The sequence below is a fragment of the Blastomyces dermatitidis genome (assembly GCF_000003525.1).
Source record: "Blastomyces dermatitidis ER-3 genomic scaffold supercont1.7, whole genome shotgun sequence".
NCBI classification, from domain to species: Eukaryota; Fungi; Ascomycota; class Eurotiomycetes; order Onygenales; family Ajellomycetaceae; genus Blastomyces; species Blastomyces dermatitidis.
The window spans coordinates 532306-549673 of NW_025544780.1; the positions used below are offsets into that span (position 1 = coordinate 532306).

The 17368-nt window shown below is 45.8% G+C and overlaps 3 protein-coding genes across 4 annotated transcripts; 1 reads left to right on the forward strand and 2 right to left on the reverse strand.

Annotated features, from left to right (window-relative positions):
- Nucleotides 1-1756: 1756 nt before the first annotated feature.
- BDCG_06621 (SNARE docking complex subunit) lies at nt 1757-4703 on the reverse strand. The gene is made up of 4 exons (XM_045422373.1): nt 4445-4703; nt 4159-4381; nt 3707-4089; nt 1757-3649 (listed from the first exon to the last, which is right to left on the reverse strand). Exons 1-4 carry the CDS (start codon nt 4482-4484, stop codon nt 2106-2108), a joined length of 2190 nt encoding a protein of 729 aa, XP_045278027.1. The 5' UTR covers nt 4485-4703; the 3' UTR covers nt 1757-2105.
- Nucleotides 4704-5675: 972 nt separating this feature from the next.
- Nucleotides 5676-12040, forward strand: BDCG_06622. Of its 2 annotated transcripts, XM_045422375.1 has the most exons (11): nt 5676-6152; nt 6241-7300; nt 7353-7531; nt 7592-7707; nt 7781-8282; nt 8831-8933; nt 9002-9570; nt 9625-10043; nt 10123-10364; nt 10428-11141; nt 11207-12040. In XM_045422375.1, the coding sequence occupies exons 2-11, from the start codon at nt 6704-6706 to the stop codon at nt 11297-11299; spliced, it is 3534 nt and encodes a 1177-aa protein (XP_045281769.1). In that variant the 5' UTR covers nt 5676-6152; nt 6241-6703; the 3' UTR covers nt 11300-12040. The 2 variants fall into 2 exon arrangements, with proteins under 2 accessions (XP_045281769.1, XP_045278028.1); XM_045422374.1 differs by having other exon boundaries at nt 5676-7300.
- BDCG_06623 (uncharacterized protein) lies at nt 11222-17033 on the reverse strand. The gene is made up of 7 exons (XM_045422376.1): nt 16314-17033; nt 16076-16223; nt 15777-15982; nt 15553-15685; nt 15428-15479; nt 14100-15356; nt 11222-14042 (listed from the first exon to the last, which is right to left on the reverse strand). The coding sequence occupies exons 2-7, from the start codon at nt 16089-16091 to the stop codon at nt 13289-13291; spliced, it is 2418 nt and encodes an 805-aa protein (XP_045278029.1). The 5' UTR covers nt 16092-16223; nt 16314-17033; the 3' UTR covers nt 11222-13288.
- Nucleotides 17034-17368: the final 335 nt, after the last annotated feature.

The following is a 17368-nucleotide window of genomic DNA, read 5'->3' on the forward strand; positions in this document are numbered from 1 at the left end:
TGACGCTGACAGAATTGACGCTTTGGATGTGCTGCAGTTGCCATCGGATCACCAACAGCAATTGTCGACAGGATCGAGAGCAGCAAAATAGCCAATGGCACGGCATGACTGTAGAAAGTGAAGTCAGAGCGAGAGAGAATATTTGAAACGACAAAGGACGTTGCAAGGACGGTCCAGTTGGGATCGAGTTACAGGGGCTCGCCAGGGAGTAAAGTGTTAATAATATCTTTGGGTTGGACCTTGTCTCGTCTGAGGAGGACAGGAATTCTCAATGGGGCAATTAGTCTGAGAGAGCTGAGACTTGCCTTCGGAATCCTGGAGGTTAGGAAATTCAGTAGAATTGATTGGGTTGTGAAGAGAGCCTAGGATTGAGCCACATTGGCTCTATACCAACTAACAACTGAACGAATTTTTCCAGGCTATCGACGCGGGAAAAGGGGGTATATGGATATGGTTTGGAGAGGACCGTATTGAAATTTCACTATGAGTATAAAGATGTCAAGTCCTGCTTACCCCAGCCACCATAAATACTGAGCTTGAGTATAAAAAATGAAAATCTATATTTTAACTTATATATCTATAGCCACGAAGACAAAACGTGCAACGGAACGTGCCTCAAAACCCCTGATTCTTCTCGGGAGATTTGATATCGTACGGCGTGTTCGCGACCTGGCATTTTGGTTGCATATAGTTCCAATCTCAACAATACTCCGTATGCAACCTGTAGATTTGAAGCTACACAAGCAGGAAGAAATGTCAGAATAGAAAGAGAAAAGTACCCCAGGAACACAATTTGCCAGGATGCAATGTTCGCCAAACTTAACCCAAGCAATGGCCATCGTAAAATAGAGCAAAATACCCGAGAATCCCAGAGCAGACATCCCGCACCCTTTCAACTACCGGCGGTTCTGTTGCTCAGATATGAAACATATCCGTTTTCTCAGTAATGATTCCTCTTCATCTTTCTTCCTCTGCCCTACAAGGGAACCGCCATCCCTGGACGTGGAGAATAATCCGGATATGGATGAACGGCCTCTAGAATGGATCATACCGCCCGCCCATCCGCTACAGGATTGCCAACGTCGTGCATGTAAAACTCGAGGGATCAACCACTCTGATTTTGAGTTCAGGAGACAGCTGCCGGTAGCCGATGGCATCTGCACCTAGCCTGGTGCTGCGAACCATCCCGTCAACACCGCTCGTATGGATTTAAATCTCCCAAGGCGAGGGGCGTGCTTGAGTGAGAGCAGCTGTGTGGGCAGTGCGTTTTTCACCCTCTGGCGGGCCGGATCGTTTTAACATTGTGTATCCTAGTAGTTATCGCTTCCTATTGGATATGCTGTGTTGCTGCCGTCTGCCCGGTTGATACAGACACATATCGCGGCCTGAATTATATGTAGGACATTGTCGGACTCATATCTAGGGCTGCCCGAAATCCTAGCGGGACACGATGTCTCAAGTGGATTTATCTAATAACCTGACCAACATAAGGGAGCAAGAGAACATTAGTATCCAACGCTCAGCATCCCGATAACTCTTAAAGCTGAACATCCTGCTTGCACTAGCTGAGAAAGCTGCTGTGGACCTAGGCTGTAACTGTAAATTAGTTAAACGGCCAATGATAATTCGACACGGAAAACGAGACCTGCCGATTATCAGACTGTTTTAATAACTGCAATAGGAATATACATAAAGGCTCAGGCCTGACAGGGGCCAAATGATCTTCATGTGATAGCGGCCTTGTGGTCCAGATAGGCGCGTAGGAAGTTAGGGTTAGTCAAGAATAAGATATTGCAGCATGATAACATGACTGTAAACTCGGAAGCGGGATGCAAACTCCATAATAACATTATATGATGTGGCATTACCTGTAGACGCTGCACATTCTGATATTTAGTAAATGAGACCGATTTCTCAAGTCGTTTGAATAGGTCGCTAAAAGATCAAAAACGCCTCTTCGAATAAAAAATCACCCTTTAGCGCCGTACACGAGATGACAGGTAAGTGTGTGCTGAGTGATACATTCTCAGAAGGGAGCACTATATCAGGCTGGAGGGAGGTAACAATATATTATAAAAAAAAATGAGAAAACATTGTATTAGAAATCAGCTTTCTTTCCCAAGCTTGCCTAACGCCTCAGTCAAGAACTCTGTCGCATTAACTAGATCCGTGCTCCCATATACAATTCGTCTTGACATCGCGTCAGATACCCCTGATCCACCTCCAGCGCTGACCCCACCAGCCGGGCCCGAAGAGCCACCCAGCCCACCGCCGCCGGCTAGGGAACCGCCCCCTGTTCGATGTGCCCAATCTTGAAGATTGCCATATTCATCCATGCTCCCACCGCCCACCGTGAATACGATTGCCTCGCTGAATCCCTGTCGCCGTTGGCCGAAGCTGGCACCAGTACCTGGTGCGGTACCGCCAAGTGCGCCGGGCATGCTACTCCCACCTTGCTGGTTTCGGGTCGAGGCCGCCGGTGGGACGGCGCCTCGTGCATTTGCGCTGCGTGGGTCGAAATAGAGGTAATTCTCTGTCATTGCAATCGCGGAACTTGATGCGCCCGCGGGATCCATGATCGATTCCGTGATTTTCGTTAGAGTTAGGTCTTTGTTTACAGGGAGGAAGTTCTTTACGCCGGATATTAGGGAGTCGAAATTCGCGCCAAGGGCGCCGGAGGTGATGCGGTCTGTAAGACGGTTTGAGAGAGAAGAGAAACCGCGGAAGAGGTCGGAGGAAGGTTGTTGGGTGGTTGCGGTGGTAGCGGTTGTCATCATTGTCATCCGAGTTATTTCTCTGACCCTTTTTACGAATGCAACTGCGCTAATGTCGGTACATCCGGCCTGCATGAGTACCTCTTCAAAGCGGTTCAGTTCTGTTCTGGAGAGGTCTGTCTCTGTGCTTAAGAACCAAATTAAGAAGAACCTCAGCTTGTCCAATGGATTTGTGCCCCCGTCAGGCTTGGATAATATTTCAAGAATTTGCGATTTATTCTGCTTCGTAATATTTTCCTCGAGCTGGAAGAAATTATCTAATTGTCGATCCTTAATTCCTTTGAGGAGAGCAGTGGCGATGTTCATGTGCATGTCGAGGAGTGCCTTCCGCTCCCGTAGCTCTGGCAAGAGTGTGATAGCTGCCTTGAGGTGTTGGGCCGATGCGCTGGTGTCGTTTTGAAGATCTTCGATGGAAGAAGCGCCTGTCTTTCTCGTTATATCGGCCGCGTCTTCTTTGTACCGCGTTAATTCGGCGTCAATGTCTTCGGCCACCTGCGGGAAAGGGACGCTTGCGTTGCGGTTCCAAAAGAAATCGTTCACACTCAAATCATATGAACGTTTGGTTGTACCCTTTGTGGGGTTCGAGTCGTCGACCGGTACCTCAACCGTGATACGGTTGAGATGCATTTTTAAGACATCATGGACCAGTGATTGGTAAGTCCAGGAATGGGAGAGCATGGGCACCAGGTCCACGTTACGGTCGACGATGATCAGAACAGGACGACTTGATGGGGCCCCAGCACCGTGCCGTTGGGAGGAGCTAGAGAACAAGTTATCTTTGGAATTTAATATGTGGTCCCTCAGTTTGCGATCGAGTTTAGTCGCAATTAGCTCGGATGCTCCTCCTTTCGGACATCTGATTATCGGAATGGAGCCTTCACTTGCGTTAGTGAGAGGCACTAGGATGAAAGAATATTTAAGGAGAAGCATACCCATAGTGACACTGACGCTAAACAAACCACTCACAATTCTGTCTATCATGTTATCCAATTCCTCATCTGTGGTTTGGGTGCTGTTTATTTTCCAGTACATATCTTTCCCCATTCCCAAACTGAACAAATCCGGCTCCGAAACGATAAAATTCAAATACTGATCGTAAACCTGGGCAACCTTTTCTGATGTTTCCGTGGAGGCTATTTGAGAGGCAAAGTCCTCTAGGAGTGGTCGTGGAACCGACGATATAAAGTTCACGTATGCAGGCGAGTAGATATCTCTTTCTAAGTCTGAGGTTATAAGCTTTATGTTCTCCGGAGTTGGCTCAACAAAGTATATCACAGGAACGTCGGGAATTGGACATCGAAGACTTTTGATATTTCTAATTCCCATGCGTTAGCAAAGAAAGTATACTCCTGAAAGCACGAATTAACTCCAAGAGCACTCCTACAGATGGATTGTGACACCCCATGTTCGAAGATCGTTGACTCGCAAAACGCTGCTTATAACATCACGGCCCAAGTTATCAAACACCAACACTTTCCATATGGGATCGCCATCTTCATTGAGTATTGGAGTGGAGTGTATTAGGCCAGTAGGGCCAACAGCGTCGCTGTGGAAGTCATTCTGGTGAGGCGCTTCATGGTTCAGATTTAGGATCTTCTCAATAGAAGCTATATAAATAAAGGGATATATTAGTCACATTCAATATAGGACCATTAGAGCAGAGTTCATACCAATTTGCCTCTGTCGGAGAGAAGGAAGATGTGAAGCCATCAGGAAGTAGATAGACGGAGATGCGCCTGTCAGGAGGGTTGGCGGGGCTCGAAAAGAGTTCACTCTTCCTGCCTCGGATGAATTATTTAAAGATTACTGAGAGCATAAAAAGTATGGTCGGAAGTCATTCGAGCCGGACATCGGCGCAGATCATAATCAATCGGCGGTGCAAAGTAGATACATAATAGCTGGTTGTTGTTGTCGCTATCGCCAGATCTCAGTACAGGAAGCAGAAAACTTGACCTCGCTAAGTGCGCCACTTGACCTCGTTATGTAAGCTGACCTCGCAAATGTGGCCCGTGCCACTACCTGACCTCGCTCAATACATCTTTTCTTGTAATTTGAAACCACTCTTTCTTTCTTAATTATTTACCATCAATTCTACAATCAATTCAAAATCAATTTAAAATCAATTTAAAATCAATTTAATACTGAAATTATTCTTGAATTTAATAATAAAGTAAGTGTTTATATAATTTACACTGAATTGATTATTAACTGATTTTCAATCAATTATTAATTACTTAAATATACAGATTGAATTTATTTTATTACTATAATTAATTAACAATTAATTCAGAATCAATTTAAAATCAATTTAAAATCAATTCAAAATCAATTCAATACTGAAATTATTCTTGAATTTAATAATAATACTGAATTGATTATCAACTGATTTTCAATCAATTATTAATTACTTAAATATATAGATTAAATCTATTTTTATTACTATAATTAATTCAGAATCAATTCAGAATCAATTTAAAATCAATTTAAAATCAATTATTAAATATTTTTATCTTAATATGTTTTAAAATTCTGTAAAATATCTCTTTATATTCTATATGAATTTGTCTGTTCATTTAATTGATTATGAATCAGCTATATATGCTTTGATTGATTGATGAACTGAGTGAATGAGAATGAGTGAATTGAAAGATTGAGTGGATTGAAAGATTGAAAGTCAATTACCAACTGATTATTACTGTATTGTGCGAGGTCGGGGTCATGATTATGTAACGAGGTCAAGTGGCGCACTTAGCGAGGTCAAGTTTTCTGTATAATCGCTCTGCGCCGCGATGTACTGATGACATAATCAGCAGTTCGGAGTCCCGGAAGTACTATTCTTCCGCTATTTCTTTCCGGAAAATCAGCCGGACCGGTGGCGGATGACAAAACAACGTCGTCGTGCCGGTCAGTTCCCATCGTCTCTCAAACAACAAACGCACTCTCCATCATCCCCATATCCCGCATATCCCTTCTCAACTGCTGAATTCTCATCGTAAAGGCATTCACTATGCTATTAAGCTGAAAAACTGAGGTACGGGCTCCTGTATGAGACTTTTCTCCGTGGACTAAGGCGAGTGGAAAACTGGCAAGGCTGCCCTAAAGTTGGTGGCTCCAGAAGGAGAATACCGCGCAGGAACAAGGTGCGAGGATAGAAGAGGGACATTTGAGAGAATTTTGAGTTGGAAAACAATACAATACAGCCTGGGAGGTATTTGGAAGAAGCTGAGCGGCTGCTGTGGTGGATATTGCTGTACTTTTTGACTTGTGGTGTATTCCTCTTGGGTGGTCGTCTATTTTTGCAGCAGAGTTTCCTCCATATAAAGCCGGCAACCAACCCCCAAACACTTTTCGGCCAGAACTGACAATCAGGAGGGCAAAGTAAGCCGATTTGATCCTCCTGCATATGCTCATTTTTCTCTTCTCTATTTATATTACTCTCTTTTTAACGTCTAACATTTATTGAAAGCCCCGCAACAAATGGCCTTCTGGGGCCCTTAACAAAAAAAGAGTCACCTAACAAACCCTCAAAGAGAGAGAGAGACACACCCCAACACAATTCTGCACCAGCACAGGCAGAAGACCCACAAGCATCAAGCACAAACAGCCAGATATTGCCAGCTATTACTGTTAGAAAGGGGGCCCAAGCGAAGGGGCTGAATATCAAACTTTGCTTTGCTGTTGAAACCACCAGAGACTGGGCAGCACCCTTGTCTTTCCTAAAAGAGATTGGCTTGTCCTTTCACAGCCTCGCGCTAGTACGCATACAGTTAGATCGGGTCCAATCCCTTCCCCTCCCCTAGCTTGATCCTAAAAGCGGCAATAAGTCAACCCAGATTGGGGAGGAACCGTCTCTCCCGCCTTCTTCAACCACGTGACCTGGCCAACCCTGAACCGGACATAGAAAGAAACAAAGGGGGCGAGGAGTCAAAATGACCATGGACCCTTCGTCGAACCCTTCACCTGCGCCTGAACCCGCGACAAATGCATATTCCGGAGAGTTCTGGGCGGGGATACACCCATTGTACAGTTCCAATCAGCCCGATAGTCCGCCTTTTGGTATAGGCTGGGACCACCCCGTCTTTCAGGCCGCACATGCCAACCCCCAATCAAGACCCCAGCAGCAACCACAAGATATATATTCGCAAACACAACCACAACAACCACAACAACAACAACAATGGCAACAGCCTCAATTACAGCCTCAGTTGCAGTCTCAGTTGCAACCTCAGATGGTACAAGAATCGCAGCAGAATTATACCTTGCCGGCGCAATACCATATCAACCAGTTTCCACAACCGAATCCTCCTCCATACGAGGCCTCGCAACAAAATACCCCTTATCGCCAATACACTTTCGATCCCCAAAACTTTTATGCGAATTCCCCTTCAGCAACTCAGAATGGATTTAGTCAGCAACGTGCAGTTGATCTGCAGAGAGTAAATCATGCATCGCAACTCGCGCCATCCCCCGTTCGAAGTCCGCTGCCATCTTATGAAAGGCCTGTGCCATTGCAAAATGATATGCAAGTAAGTGAGTTCTAACACTGACCTCTTGAGGATAGATCTAACCCATCTGTAGAATGATACCATCAATTTAGCAAATGGCTTCCAGACGCGTCATCCGAGCTCTGCATATCATAATACCATTGATCCGCAGTTTCTTTCTGCATCTCAGCATTCAATGATCCAACCTGGCTCTTCCCAAAACGATTTTTATGTCATTAATCCTGCGGATTTAGACAACCGTCCTGCACCTGAGTAAGCCTTTCAGTCCCATTTATTTCAAAGGGGTTTTGTATAACTAACTATTTGACATAGCCTCTATCAGGCATACGGTGCGGAGATCGCTCCTCGTTTGGTTGGCGCGAATCAAAATTTCAACACGGTGCAGCTAATTCCCCAAATTACAGCAAGCGGAAAGAAGCCAACGAAAGGTACGCTTACCGTCAACTCTGCATCAACTTTGTTTGATATGTGCATCGCGGACATCCCGCTAATAAGTACTAGCGCGAACTAAAGCTGATAAGCCACCAACCAAACGGAAGAAGAAAGATGAGTCAGAAAAGGCTCAGGAACGCACAAAGACAGCAAGTAAAGCTGTGGTGAAGCAAGGGCCACGGCTTCTCGATGCCTCAACTAGCTCGGATAGTAGTGACTTCGATAGTTCATCGGATCTTGACGTCGCACCAGAGCCATTCCCTCTTCCGCCTTTGCGCCCTCTGGATATTGAAGGTGCCATCAAGTACGACACATTAAAAGCAGTTTGGTCGCCGAGGAATAAACAGCCACCAATATCTACGATACGACACGCACTGACGGTATTTTCGGAACTTGTCAAGGGCGTCCGCGATACTTGGAAAGCTAAGAGCGAAATATTAAAAGCAGCTGAGAATCAAAATCAAGAGGATAAAATCCCAGAAATTAAGAAGGAGGTCATATTGCAACGGCGTCTTATAGATTTGATCGTGACAACAGCGCTAGACGGTGGCCATCCAGCCATCATCCAAAGGTATGTTCAATTTTTATTTCGTTCCCTGTTTCTGTACACCTGGCATGTCATTATTATCGCCCAAATTGTAGTTGTTTGGGGAGATAAAACGCAGAAGAAAATTTCAGAAGAAAATCGAAGATATGTTACAAGTAATAATGTCTCGTGTGGACAATTAGCTTGATTTGCGTTATGTCAAAGGCAAGAACCAAGCGCTATTACATCTACTTCTTAGAATTTTCTGAAGGAGAGTTAATGTGCAGCGAACGTATGAAGCTTAAAATAGCCTGCACAATTAATGTGCTAGCCTCTATATTTCGCTGCATCTAATTGTACCAACACTTTTACCCCTACCAAGCGCCACTTAAAATGTTATGTAGATACCAGCTGTTCGGAACTCGACGGCGGTGTCATGTCATAATACGCGAGGGCGTTTCCCCCCCCCCCAAGTTGCGACCTAGCCTTTGACTGTCTTGTCCGTTTGCTTCTTTTCCTCGTTCATATACGGAGTATTCTACTTTAAAGAAATTAATCGATCACGATGAGAAAGATACTTATATCAATATTAGGTTCGGTGAACACCCAATTATCGTATCCGCTCTATATTCCTTTCTACTTGATCGACACACGGCAGCAGATAGCGATGGGCCTCTGACAGTGAACATTTTGAAGGTAATATTTAACTTCGCTCTACCTGTCGTATTGCCTCTTCTTGGAGTAGTTACTGATTGGGACGATAGCTCATGACAAAATTTGTGACAATGGATCAAGCCATGCTTGAGAAAACCAAAAATGACAAGATTCTCTCCCGATTTGTGAAGAAAGGGGGGGACGTCATTAAGCAGCTAGCCCAAACAATTTTATCCAACGCCGCAGAGTTGACGAAAAGGAAGGCTGAAATCGCGAAGACCACGCCTAAAAAGACAGAGAGTACGCTTGATGAACATGGAATGGTGCCTATGAACCCCGAAATCGTTATCCGTAACCAGCCTCCGCCCACTGCAGGTGCCAAGAGGCCTCGTGAACCGGAGACAGGTGGTTCGCCGTCCACAAAACGAACTGTAGCCCCTTCCAACGGCAAACCTGTTGCGAGACCCACAGCAGCAGCTGCCACCAAACGAACCACAGCCACGACTCTAGATGCCAAAACCACGGCAGCAGCCGGAAACACTGCTGCTGCCAAGCCGAAACCTAATATGGTAGTCCCAAAACCGACTCCGAGCCTTTTTAGCAGCTTGATGTCTGCGTCGAAAAAGCCAGGAACTTCGAATGCGGCGCGTGCAGCAGCTGCTGCTAAAGAGAAGACAAAGTATGTGTTGATTAACTCCTTTTGTGAATAGGTCTATGCTAATAAGATGTGTAGTCCACCTCCGGAAAAGAAGCCCACTCCGCCGCCGACCGCCGCCCCGAAACCCGCTTTCTCATTCTCAGAGACAATGGCTGATTTGAGCAAACCGAAGGAATTGGTGGCCAGCAAGCCGGCAGAAGATCTTCCTCCAGAAACAGAGGAAGAACGCAAGAAACGGCTTAGAAAAGAAGAGCGCCGTAAGCTTCGTGTCAGCTGGAAACCAGACGATGTTTTGACTGAAATACGTCTGTTCACTCATGATCCCGAGGAAGAAATTGGCCATGATGACAGCATGATTCGTGATGTTGCCGATGTAGGAGGCGAGGGAAGGACACTTAAACTTCATCGGGGGATGGATGATTTGGATGATGATGATGATGACGATGATCCGGAAGCTCGAGAAAAAACCTTCTATCCTTACACTTCACCAATAGGTATAGACGATCGATCCCCTTTCGAGTCAAATATTGCGTATTTTTTTTCTTTTATTTTGCTTACTAACGTCACGATTAGAGATCGACTTCTCAGAGCTTGATCCTGAAGAGCGTCAGAGGAATTTCCTCAAGAGAGGGGGAATTCAGGAACCCGAGAGCCCCGAAAAGCTAGCTCAGGAGCAGCGTGAAGCCAAAACTCTAAGCGTCTTCTATACATCGCCAGCTGATATTCCGACGTCTCCTAAAGAACCACCTGCCCCTGATCCGGATGAAGCTTATGAGCCGGAAGTCCCTTTTGGCGAACCGGGAGATCGAACAAAGGTATATAAGCACATGTCAAAAATGTTTTCACGGTGCAGTCTTCTAACATTCTTAATTAAACAGGCGCGCTCAGCAAAGTACTTCGCAGCCCGAGCACCAACTCCACAGCAACCACCACCAACACAACCGCAACCACCCCAATCGGCTATGACACCGCAAAACTCCAACGTGGACATTGCTTCTCTACTCAAACTCATCCAGCAAGCTCCCCAACCAGGACAACCTAAACAATCTCAGCCACTAAACCCTATATCCGACCTGGAGAAAACCTTTGGCCACTTCCCCACAAGCGAAGGTCCGCCCACTGCTACTCCAATGCTGCAAATCCCTGAAGCTCCGCAGGCTACCCAACCCGGGGCGTTGCCAGGTAGCCTAGACATCCAAGCACTCCTTGCTATCATGAATGCGCAAGCACAGCTGCAACAAGGGTCTCCTGCTTTTCCTCCGTCCCAGGGCCAAGTGCCTTCATCATCTCAGGCCCCGAATCTCGCCTCGATCCTTTCGCAGTTCCAAAATCCCGGCGCGACGGTGCAGGCACAAGCACAACAGCAGCCACCGTCTCAACTTGTGGGCTATAATCAGAATCAGCCGAAACAGCAGCATGGGTCCTATTATGAGGATGCGGATAGGAAGCGGATGCGCGAAGGTCATGGTCACGGGCATAAAAAGATTGGTGGATATAACGATTATGACGACGGCGGCCACGGGCACGGGCATGGTCACGGACATGGCAACAAGCGGCCTAGGATGAATGGAGACTTCAAGCACAAGAAACATGTAAGCTGCCTTGGCCCTTTTAAATTTTAGGTTTCCTTAACTAATGGGCCATTCACTCGATATAGCCTAAAGCAGGCCTCGTTCCTTGCAGGTACTGGAAGGAAGGCAAATGTCTTAAAGGCGACGATTGTACATTCCGCCATGACCCTCTCGATTGAACATTGAGCAATACTTGCTTGTTGTCCCTGCAACCGCCGCTTCGCCGTTTGCGTAAGAACGCTTTTGTCAAGTACCATCTGTCTGGAAATGTTTCTCAAATATACGAAACCGTTACGACGACGCCGCCATTTTCCGTGCACTGACATATTATATCTTCTCCCCCAGAGCGGTGACGACTATCCTAACGTGATGCTTGCTATTTGTCGCCTACCCGCTCAACCTAACTAATATGCTACATTTTTTAATCCCCCGTTGTATCCCTCGCATTCGCAAACTTGATTTGGAGTTTTTTTGTTTTGCTTGTCTTTTTTATCCGTTTATGCCTAAGATCACAATACCCAACATTCCTCATCCTCTACGTCCTGCTTGTACCATATGATTCTCGCCCCTACACTGCACGCCTCAGTTTCTCCAACCTTGGTCTACGTTTGTGTATGCTGGACACCATATAACTTACAATTATACCATGCTTTGTACAATCCCCCTCCCCCGCATCGGTCCATCGCCAAACACACGGTCTTCTCTCTATTCCACATTTCTATTAACATCCTCGTTGGCGAATACAGGTTTCATGTTCCTTTTCTTTGCTGTAATGCTTGATATATATATTTTTTACTGCTCTTTTTATAACTGTTTTTGTTTGGATTCGACATGCCTGCGCTCTGTATAATTACTAGATCAAGATAATTAAACTCATTGCATAATCCAAGCAGAGAAGAGTTTCATTCACTCTTAGTTCATTCAACTACCCTGGTAAACTTTTCGGCGTGCCGACGCGGGTTGATTTTGCTGACTATGTAACTTTTAAAAAGTAACGCCTGGATAACTTCAATTTCTCCTAAATCACCACTGAAATAGGAGAGGAATGCTAGGCTTCTTTCTGCTATTCAAATTTCAATAGTTTTTCTTGTAGTTTTCTCTCCAGTTACAAAGAAATCCTCAAGGAGACTAAAAATGAACGTAGTAAAAGATCCAGTAAATAAGTAAAAGAAATTATTAACTGCCTAGTAAGCAAGCTTGGGGAGATAAAAAAGAGCTAACCCGCATCTTTAAATTGAGATTCTTCCATGTCATTGTGATTATTGAGGGGAAAGAATAACAATTAGAAAGACAAACATAAACATCAAACCTAGAAATATTAAACAAGGCAAAAGAACAAAGACATGAAAATAAGATGAGAACTATGGCCATGTCGAAAGGCGAAGCGTAAGGGAAATGTCAAATGAATGCCATACCCATTGTCAAGATTTGGGATGAGCATTGGGTGAGGTAGTTACGGATGGGATGGGACTTTTCATTTAGGTGTCGTAAAGGGATGAGATCCGCATGCACCCATATCGCACAGTAAAGGAAAGAAAATAGGATAGGAAAAAATGAAGAGGAAAAGGGATTGAATGATTGCCCTGATGAAAGTTAAAACGCCTCAACCAACGCCACCCGATAAGAAGGTCGATGGATATACCCCCCTTTCCATCCGCGATTAACATTTAGTCATAATAAAGGTCATTCCGCCGTAGAATACGACATCCGCATGCACCTGAAACCCTAGTTGCGCCATATCATTGTTGGCTTAATTTTGTGCTGGGTTTGAGTTGAATAGAAGTGAATATTTAGTAAGTTAACCATATTGTCAGCTAGCTTATTCGTATCGTATCATAGTATGGCATGGTACCGAGTCCAGCAGGCAAGGTATAGGTCAGTAAAATTCTCTCGTCTTCTTCCTAAGATCGAACAAGAAGGCAATCAAAATGACAGAGCCGAACCGAAGATCGTTTCGCTACCGGGGGGTGCAGGGAGCTTAAATCATCTGCGAAACGCAGTCTTCCCTACCCTTCAGTGATTTTTGAATATTAACCCCCGCTCAAAAATGAGAAACGTAATGGGCAAGATGAAAATTTTAGAAAGAAAAAAGAAAGGAAAGGGAAAAAGGAATGAGCAGGAACAAAATTCTGACCCCTAGACAACCACGGCCAAAATAAAATCCTGAATTAGTTAAAGAAATCCGGCGGGAGCGACGCCAACGCAGCAACAACACCAATTCCACCAACTGCAGCACCCAACAACGCGCTGGCGGCGTAGCGGGCAAAACTAGTCTTGGCCTCTGCGCCGCGTGGAACGTCTGGTGTCTCTACTTTGATCTTCTTCGCCCGCGGTGGGGGATGTGCTGATTCATTTGTTCTTGCACTGGAGAAGGACGGCCCTCCGAGATCCTGGGAGTCGATTTTGGTTGTTGAGTTGGTTGTTGAGTTGGATGTTGAGAGTTGGGATGTGACGTCTGGAGATATGACAAGGTCTCGCGGCTGGGCGTCCGGGAAGCTGGCATCTTCATTATCGTCGCAACCGTCACCACTGTAGAAATCGTTAATGCTTTTGAATGATTCTGCTAGCATGGGTTCTGGATTTAATTTGTTCGCTTTGCGTTTTAGTGGGTTGGTTGGTGGGTTAAGCTCGGTGACCTTCTTGTGCCCATCGATGATGTTGGCGATTGGGATAGAGGTCGTTGTTTTCCGATTCTTTGGCATGGTATTGGCATATTTAGGCTGTGGCGGATGGCTTGATCCATCACCCGCGGTCTGACAAGCGTGTTGCCGCTGAGGTTGCGATTCGGGGGCGTACTGGAGTTGATGAGATGAGTTGGGGTACGCCGCCGCGGGAAACGGTACATGCACACGAGTGGGCGAGAAAGGCGAGCCGAAGCGGTATAGATCCCTGGTGTTCTCAGCCAGGCCATGGTCGCGTACACTATCCAAAGAATAAGTGACTGAGTATATGTTAGCAAGGAGGGATGGAGCAACCCACCAATCGGAATCATCTAGACAATTGTTATCTTCCTCGTTTGAAGCGGTAAATGGACCGTCTGAATACGGCAGCCGTAAGGGTGGAAGATGGGGGAACAAGTAGTCACTGGTGGTCGAAGGCACTAGCCCGTCGAATAATTCTGCAGGCGATTCTAGTCCAACGGATCCGGGGTTTCCGAATGGGCGATGGCTTTTGTTAGAAGCTGGGATCCATCGGCCAGAGGGATTGTCCTCAGAGAAAGAATAATATGAATCGCCCATGGCCGGTCTAGCAAGTGCCTTGTCGGAAGGGCTGGCTGCTCTGTTTGGGCCCAGAGCAAGATTGCGGTCCCTATGTCGACTTGATTCGGCCTGGCTTGGCTTATAGTCCAAACCTGAGGGATTTGGAGTATTCATTTGTTCCTCAGGCATACTTGAGCTCGTAATCGCACGGTATCTGTTATCATCGCAATCACCGGGCTTGGGAAAATTTTGAGTAGTAGTCACGGGCCGGGGGTATTCAGGTTGACTCGTCGTATCGGCTAGTTGGGAGGGCCGATCGAGCTTCTCAGACATAGCACACGTTGCATGTAGGTTTTTAAAAGATTCTGCAGAATTCAAAATGCCGGTTTCAGTTGTGTTGCCGGTATTTTCGTTGGCTCTGGTGTTGTCGTTCTGAGGCAAGCCAGAATCAGGGTTGTACTTGGCTTTAGTCCCAATTTCAAGTCTTTCTCCCATAGTATTGGAGCTAGGGTAGAGGTCCTCCTGCGAAACTTGGCTATGTTCGTCTTCTGACTCTGCGTCATATATGTTGTCATTTTTAATAAGGGTCGGCAGCGCCGTCTTGACATCGTTGTAGCTGTCGGATGCTAAATCAATAGGACGCTGCGACACTTGATTTTCCGTAACTTCACTTTGTGCCACAGCAACGGAACTATAGGGGGGTTTGCTGGCTGGGGAACACTCAGAACTGACATCCTGCTCGGATCTCGGTATATCATCCTCCTTTTCCCCGGATCTACTAGGCATGGAAGATGGTGGAGAAGACTTTTCTTGTTGCTCGCCATCGTTATTTGACGAGTGAATTGATATCACATCGGAATCAGCGGAGACTGAAGGCTCGTGGGGTAAAGGCTCAATATCAAATCGTTTGACAAATATAGCTTCAGCTTGCGGGTCATCGAAGTCCTTATCTTCGTCGTCATCGTCCTCAGGCACGACGAAGGTATTGACTGAGTGACGCTTGCTGGGCTTTGGAGGGTCCACCGGGGCAGGTTTCCTAGAAGAAAGGATAGTTGGTAACTGTAATAGTGAACAAATGGGAAAGTGCATGGGAAAAAAAAGACATACACTTCCTTGATCCATGATAGGGTGAGACGAACTTCGAGGGGCTCAAAAGTCTCTGTAAGAAGATGAATGCATTAGATGTGTCGAGGGAGCTTTTTAGATGTAATAGGGAGAGAGGAACCACAGACCTGAGCCGCGAGTAACCTTTGTTCCGAATGTCAAGACATCGAGATTCCCCAAAAGCGCCTTTTCATTGTTGATAAGTTTGTTACCGTTCAGCCAAGTACCATGCATAGATTCGGTATCGGAGACGGATACTTGCTATGTTTCCAGACCAACCAGATTAGACCTCATGTAATGACGACATCCCGAGGTATACATATGTATACATGGAAAAGCGAGAGAGTGTTACCTTTTTTTGCAGACATGCAGTGATTACGGCATGGCTGCGCGACATGACCCGGGAGTCGAAAAAGGCATTATCGCGAGCCGGATTGAGGTCCTTGGTTGGCACTCTAGAGGAGCGGCCGATGACGATCTCATCTTTCTCGGAAGAGATAGTCAGGACACGGTTCTCGATGGGGTCTTTGAAGTTGATTGGACTGATGGTCACGACAACTATGATGAATGAGATCAGTTAGTGTCAGTATGTAGGTAGTCGAGAATAGAGGGGTCGAAGAGACAAGGAGTCAGTCACACGATAGTACATACGCTTGTTGCGCTCCATGATAACCTGTTTACATTAGATAGGACAATAGCCCTTCGCAAGGGATAGAGGAGAGTAATTGGAAATATTTTTGTCGGAGAGAGGCTGCGGGAGAGCAGGTGAGGAATGGCTTTCAAATCGGAGCTGTGATTGCTGTAGCGGTCACGACAAGTAACACGAGTTAGTAGTCTTGAAGCTTTAGACAGTGTTCAGCTTTCGCTCTGTAGGCAATATACGACGAACTTGAATCTCTGTGTGTATTGAGAAAAGGCAACAAGCGATGAGATCTTGCTTTGCTTTCTTTTGTTCTTCCCTTCCGTGGTATTCTCGGATAGAAGACGAATCTGGTTTTTGGACCTTGCTTTACTTTATTCGTTTGGCAAATGATATCTTAATTTTCGAGAAAGCTAGCCGATTAGAGAATGAGTATGGAAATGTGATACGGTTTCTGGAAAAGTGAAAGAGTCACTGCTTTCACTCTAATTGTTATAGAGGCGGAAGCAAGAGGAGCTCCGGGAGAATAGTCAGGCTCATATACTGTTCTGAAAAACCTGATACGAAAGGAATGGGTAGTGGGTAGTCCGTTCCGTGGTTGTAATTGCAAGTGTATGTGTTGGTGACAGAGACGGTAGAAGGGCCGGAGGGGAATCCAGCAGGAATGAAAGGTGGGGAAGCGGGCAGGAATGGGGGAGATAAAAGCAAATGCCAGCGGTCAACAGTGACAGATTGGAATAGGGGTTGAACGGGATGGACGGGATGGGAAGATGAAGAGATGAAGCGGTGGGAGAGGTTGAGCTTAAGATGGTGTTAAGGGGAGGTTGAGATGGAGGTTGAGATGAAGTCGAGATAAAGTCGAGATGAAGTCGTCAACGACGGGTGGAGGCTCGAGCCGGCATACGCGGCGTCAGGTGAACTATTGTGGCGGACATATTGTGGCGGACATATTACTTGCGCAAACAGAATTTTCCCAGCGCCCCCTGAAAATTAGTAGCAAAACACCACCAAAAAATCAAAATATCCATGTTTCTCTAGAATCATTCAATATCATCCAAATATGCGTCTTTCTTACCTTTATCATCAAATCCACATATATCAATCAATCCTTTTTTCAATATGTCTTACAAGTTACAACAACCTGCTGTCCTGCTGCTTTGCAAGCCTGTACAAAGACTTCTACTCTGCATCTCAGTCTCCTCAAACTACCTGTTCCAGAAGTTCCGGATAATGGAGAGGATCCGGTCAATGATGAGATGAAGAAGCAGATGAATGAGAAGAATATAGAGACTCAGTCTGAGAAT